This window comes from Phaethon lepturus, unplaced genomic scaffold (genome assembly GCF_000687285.1).
Source record: "Phaethon lepturus isolate BGI_N335 unplaced genomic scaffold, ASM68728v1 scaffold11054, whole genome shotgun sequence".
Taxonomy (NCBI): domain Eukaryota; kingdom Metazoa; phylum Chordata; class Aves; order Phaethontiformes; family Phaethontidae; genus Phaethon; species Phaethon lepturus.
Genome location: NW_010534003.1, coordinates 1 through 6,693, shown reverse-complemented (window position 1 = coordinate 6,693; position 6,693 = coordinate 1). Strand labels below are relative to the sequence as shown.

The 6,693-nt window shown below is 42.5% G+C and overlaps 1 protein-coding gene across 1 annotated transcript in view; it reads right to left on the bottom strand.

The window, feature by feature from the left end:
• Positions 1-2,897, bottom strand: part of IMMT (inner membrane protein, mitochondrial) — a gene marked incomplete at its 5' end in the record, with an annotated part of 18,119 nt that extends 15,222 nt beyond the window's left edge. Inside the window, 3 exons of the mRNA XM_010285379.1 lie at positions 283-403; positions 2,206-2,384; positions 2,821-2,897. Coding sequence (XP_010283681.1) covers positions 283-403; positions 2,206-2,384; positions 2,821-2,897 — 377 coding nt within the window. The remainder of the gene's footprint in view (positions 1-282; positions 404-2,205; positions 2,385-2,820) is intronic.
• Positions 2,898-6,693: the final 3,796 nt, after the last annotated feature.

The window sequence follows — 6,693 nt, the reverse complement described above, 5'->3', positions numbered from 1 at the left end:
TGCTGAGTCTCATATCTCAACTGTGCAGGACAGACATTGTTTGTGTTATATTCCAAGCATTCTATAAAGGGAAATAAATTTATTTTTAAAATATTCAAAAAAGCTAAAGACATTTTAGATAAATTTTCTCATGACTGGCAAGAAAATAACATTAATTTTAAGAAATTATAACAGACTCCTCTTCAACCACTCCAAAGGACTATTTTAATCTACCCTAGGATATATGATGTGAGAGATCGTTAAGTCTTTTGCTTCTCTCTACATGACATTCTGTAAAGTTACCTTCTTTTTCCTCTGAAGGAACAGCAGCTTCTGTTTTGCTCATTTGGGATTTGGTAGTGGGCTGTTTAGACTCTTTCATTACTTCAGCTACAGATGAGATCTTCAGTGGACCTTGCTGTATCTTGAAAAATCAAAAAGAAATATCATCACTTTTCCAAACAGCCTGTGTTTCACTAGTTCCATTTTAAGGGAAAAGAACACTTCCGTGTCCAGACAACTGTAGTTTAATCTAAACTTCAAGGTACACATGAGAACAGTAGCAAGGCCACATGATTTCTTGCCTTGATTTTTAATTTCAAAGGAATCTTTTCAATTTTCACCTCTCCAAAATTGACGGTATAGTAGCGGCAGTTTTCACTACAAATATTTAAGGTATGCATAAAAAGCAAGTAATTTCACACCCCAAACATTCCAAACACTTCTGAGTGTTTTGAAAGACTACCGATAATACAGAAACTATAAAACCCACAAGTACATGAATGTCTGAAACAATTCCAGGAAGCAGATTTCAATTATTTCCCCTCAGATGTTATTTAGTCCATATAGGTATATCTTAAATTCAGTTGACACTTCCCCTCTTCATTTTAAACCTCTTGAGCATTTACTGTCAAAACAAGCTAGGCCATCAGTCTTCTCTACCCAGCTTCAGTTTTTTGGGTAACTGCTCCAACAGCTGGCTCCCTCAATTGTAGTTTTTTATCCATCAACACTTATGGGAGTGAGCCCTCCCATCCTGCCCAGTTTCTAGGCAATTCCTTTTCAAGTTGTAATGGGAAAAAAAAATGTTTTAAAGATATGTAACTGCATAATTAAAGATTTGTTTTTAAAAAAAGAACAAACATGATGATTTTGTCTAGATGTCACTGAACAGAAGACGCTATAGGCATGGTGTGGGATTGACAGGCATTGAAGAATCACAGTTGCACAGCTTCACTGATTTCCCTTTGAAAGGATTCAGCCGCTCGTGTTTGGGGCAGACGAACACTTACTCAAGCACAGTGTATTGTGAGGTTTTATGATATTAATCCTTTAATATCCATCATGCAAAGCTACAAGGTAAAAATAAAAGCATTTGAGTCAGAGCCATGACTGGGCAGATGATAACTTTGCCAACTGAGCGGTCTGTTTTGCAAAATTTACTAGTGCCTGGGAGGCATTAAGAGCTTGGATGATCACAAGTCAAGCGTAGCTAAAACCAGAAGAGATGCAGTTTTTGTTAACTGATATTCTCACATTCATTACGAACAGCTTGCTTAAACTCAAATTAAAAATATTTTGGGCTTCTCGAAGGACAACTGGCTTCTGAAAGCTCAGGACAGCCATGGCCAGAGCAGCTTTGCAGGATTCTTGGATAACTGGGAAGCATCTGCTTTCAGATGCAGGAACAGAGAAACTTCCAGGTTCAGTTTCCAGACCTGTGCTGAAGGCTGTATCAAGTTTTCCCTTCTGCAGGGTCATGTCACTAGGATTTCAAAGTATGATGCTTATGCATGGTTCTGTACCATTCAAGGTTTTATTGATTTGAAGAGTCCTCAGTCTTCTTTAAAATAAATGCAGCTTAGAATGAAAGTTGTCTAAACCTGCTACATTGCTAACTACACTAAATCTCTAGCCACAGTAAAACAGTTGAATCCCAGTGCATCACCTACCTTTCTCTTCCCCCCAATTCATTTGAGTATAAGCAGAAGAGCTATTCAGTTAGGATCCTGCTAGATTATTTTACTGCAAATAAAAAATAACAGTTTTACAACCCACAGACCACAATCACAAAATGATAATGGCAAACGTACAAGCAGCACTGTTATGCAGCACCACGTAGTACCTCAGCTCTAATCCCTAAACCTATCACACAACAAAATTAAACAGAATTTGAAAACTAAGTCCAGATGTTCAAAAGGGTGGAAGTGAATGGGAAACACTTACCGGTTTCTTTGGCATCGGTGCACTATAAGGTGCAGGACCAAGTGCCATCTCAAAGAGTTTATCTGAGTAGGGAACAGCCTTCTCTACGCTCTCCCGGAACTGTGTATCATAGCTGGCATACAGGACGGTTCCACCTACTCCTCCACCCACAAACAGGACACCTGCACCAATGATTTTGCCTACAGAAACACTGGTGGAGGAGAAGAATGGTGGAAGTTATGTAAATTGTATTATATGACAAAGATCAAACAGATTAGAAGTCTTTAGCTCACAGCTGGGGACAACCCCTCTGTTCCACGAGCTGGCCAACAAAACCCAGCACCCACTTTAAATCATTTTCAACACCAGCGAATCCCTGGTACTGTACTGGTTCATGACTAACCCAAAGATAAGACGGCAACCCACAACCTCCCTTCTAAATATTGATCATCTTGACTGGCTTCATTTAAATCTGACTGAATCAAACCAGGAACACACAAAACCATGAGAGTAAGAGTTACTCAAAAAAAGAATCTCACCACTAGCAAGTTGCTCTCATGTGAAACTATGGAGCAGACTCCCTCTTGGTCAGCACAACAGAAGAACCAATTCCACCCTCCAAAGCCTTCTACGTACCCAGACTCTCCCGAGGGGGTAGCATATCCACGGTATAGTCGTAATGGACGGAGTGACGCTCTCCCACACCGGCTATTCTGCAAGGGGTGGAGAAGGCAAGAAATAAGCAGTGAGCACATTTAAACATCTCTTCACCTCAACAGCCATATCGCACCAGTTTGCTTTGTCGCCACGCCTTGCACGCCCTCCAAAGGAAAGCGGCAGCCGGTAGTACAGCAGTGATATTGGACTCTCTTTTCGCTAAACGAAGAAGTTTTCTCACGTGCAGCTTGTTGGTTAAGGGCGTTTTAAGAAATAATTGAGAATTTTGAAAATTGAGAAAAAAAACACCACCTCAGCTTATTTCTGCAATTATTTTGTCTATTTATGTTCCCTACTTCCAGTTCAGGCAGTACAACTGGGTTAGTTCAGATTCTCTTCAACAATCTCATGCGCTAGAACAGCTCAGCTGTGAGCAGTGCAGAAGACAACAGCAGCTGTTTAAATACTTAAAACTTTTCATTTCTGAAGACATACAAGCAGTTCTACTTGAGCTTCCAAAGCAAGACTTCCTCTTTAAAAGAATTAACAATGCATTCACTTTCCAGATAGACATCGGATTATAATATAAATTAAATTACTATATGAAGAGTGATATTTCATTATATTCTGCTTAACAAAAAACACATTACCCAAGATTTTTATCTTCTTTATATTTTAGCTGAAAATTAAGACTTACCAGAAAGACTGGTTAGGGTACTCCAACCTACAAAAGGAAAAACTCTGTCCCTCTCAGGTGTTTTTTTTACCCCCAACATGTGAATTGCTGGGAGAGGAATACAGGACTCACAGGAAATCGGAGTACAAGGCACAAAAGAAATTCTTCCCACAGTTGAGATATTTTGGGCAACTAGAAGAGTTGGGAGATGCTTCACTACAACATAACCCCAGAAGATAACTTTCTCTATTTCCTTTTGCATATAGCAATAAGTAATAAGTACAAATCTTGTTGTTTAGCTCCCATCCTTGTCCCACAGCATAGAGAGGAAAAGCAGGAACACTGAATTCTTATTCTTTCCAGAACAGCAGCCAAAATCTTTTTATTAGTAACAGGAGCACGTGTACAGCAACAGGAAACATGCTCTTCTTACGCCCGAGACCTTCATGAGCTCTAGCTGTGCTCTGTGGTTGATTTTCTGGTTTAGGATGGACAGAACAGGAGACAAATATATTCTGTAATGTTTTTGATTATTAGAGTTGATTGTCTCAGAAGCATAGACTGAGGCTTCACTGGCCCTTTCAAGGGGAACTTCACCTAATAAAAGCCTTTCAATTAGTTCTGTAATTGATGGGTTTGTGATTTGTAATTTGCTGGACCTGCTTATGAGTCTTGATAGGGCTCTATTACACCATGAAGCACAGGATGAGTAAAATACATGAGCATTCTGCGTACAGCTCAACCCAGTAAAATGAGGGTAGGAGGAAAAAAAAAAGTTATTTTCTATTGGTCCATTCAATTTCAGTCCTTTTCAAGACTCTGGGTTTATGTTATTTTGCCTAATGCTCCCCTGGACAGAAGCCATCACTCCCAAGCCCCTCGCCAGGCTTTCTGGAGGTTATCCCACCCTGCCCCATGGCAAGAAGGAGCTTAAGGCAACTCACTTGCCTGTCCCTGCTCAGGCTGGACTTGCCTTCTAGCTGATCCTGGAGGCTGCCACAACTGTAACCTTGGTACCTGGGCCACTACAGTCATTTTCATCTTGGCTACAGATTCTATTCACACTTAACGATGGCAAATAACACCACACCTGGTCGGTTCTCCCACCTTTGGTAAACACATCTGCTCCTGCATTTAGGAACAGGCTGCACTTAGGGACCTAGCAGGGCAGAGGAGAAACCGTGCTTCTCGTCATTCAGCGTTTGTGCTTCCTACATCAGGAGGGGTTTTCTGTCTGGGATTATTGGTTTTTGTCCAGATGCTCTTTGAGCCAGATGATCTTTCAAGGTCCCTTCCAAGCTGCGCTGTTCTACGATTAGCCAAATCCTCATTTTTATTCATCGTTCATCAAGATGAGAGGAACCGAAATGCAGGCGCTCAGTCTATGCTGTCAGACTCTCACACTCTTTAATAATGCCACCATGAGGTCTGCAGGCAGACACTGAGGCACTAGCCTGAGCTTTAGCTAACTGAACAGAGCGAGAGAAGCTCCTGAACATGACTTGGGACACACCAAGTCTCCTGCCAAAAAAGAGGGATGAGAGTGTAGACAGAGCAGTAAAGACAAGAAAATGGGAGATGGATAATGAGGCGTGAAAATCACGTAACCGCAGGGCTCCCTGGGGATCACTGCAGCTGGAGCAGAGAAGAAACCAAAGCTGCTGCGCTGGAAAGAACATGCTCCCCCAGGCCGGAGGATGCCTGCCCGTATAAGCATGACAACATGCAGCATGGACAGATGGAGCATCCTGGTGTCACCATGCTGGTGCCCCTTCCAGGCCTGACAGCATCAGCATTTGCCTGACAACCTCTTAACAGCCAGAGGGTGTTACTTCCATGGCTGGAGTTTTCACTGCTTGAGAAATATTACCTACTGTCATCTCAGATCAGGTAAGCACTTCTTGATTAGAGTCCACAATTCTGCATTTCTTGCAAAACAAGCACTATAATTAAAACCTTTCTTTCTCATTTCCAGTTTCTGGCTCTTTTGCCACCCAAAAAACCAAGTTTTAGTTGCAAAAAGTCCGTAGGACCAGCAATGGTCTTCATATGTATATACTACAGTATGCCACAAAGCTTCCCCTCAATGTGAATAAGAAGCAGCAAAACGTATAAAAAAATATTGCATTGCATGCCCACTTTTGCTGTCCAAACTAAACCTCTGTTGTATTTGGTCTCATCAGGAAATACGAGTAGGGTTAAAGGAAAAAAAAACAAAGTTATTTTTTGAAGTAAGGAAACAAAGAGGAAGGGTACAGACAAACTTCACAGACTGCTGTGGCATCTCTGTGTTTGCACAGCTCTTCCAGCAAACATTTATAGACTGAAGACACACTTCTGAGCTGTAAAGCACAACATGGGCTTTTCCAGTGCTGCAAAGTCATTCTAGACATACTCTTTTAAAATACATCCACAGAGCCCTAAGTGATAAACATCTGCAAAAGCCTGTTTTCCGTCTTCTCAACTCCCAGCTCAAATTTTCCACAGGCCTGCAAACCCAGAGCCTTATTTTAGTGGGCATCAGATGGCCTGGCCCAGAGAACCCTCGTGCCTTATAAAGCGGCAGAGGAAATGCCAGCTGCTGTGGTGGAAAAGGTTGCTTGCTTTAAAGCGGTTACAGAGCCAGTGGGGGCTGAATGTACAGCTCTTCCTTTGCTGAACTGTGTGAATAGAGAGTAATGAATACCGGAATGTAGAGCAGAACATAAAAGCCATCTAATCAGATTATTTTTTATTACTGTTAAGCAGACACCTGAAATACAAGTTGGGGCCATAGTAGAGGGATCACTCTCACATATAAACCCTTCCAGCTTCTTAAAGTTGTCTGCTTTAAAAAGGCTCCATAGCATATTCTCATCCTAATTTCTGATGATGAGGAAGGGCAAAGGTCCAGAAAATAAGCCCAATGGGAACTGCTCCCCCGCCAGCACCGCATATTCTCTCCCCTCCGTGTCTGATTGAGGACTGAATGATCCCAGTCACGGCCACTCGGTACCACAGGGCCCCTCACACCTGGAAACTGATGCTACTCGTCACCCTGAGCACCGGGACCCCCGTCGTTAACGACACGGCCGGCCGGACCCCAATGGGGTCAAAACGGGGAAGGGCTGTGAGGTACCGGGGCCGCAGGCCGGGGCGGCGCAGGGGAGGCCGCGGCAGTGAAGGCAAGGTCACGT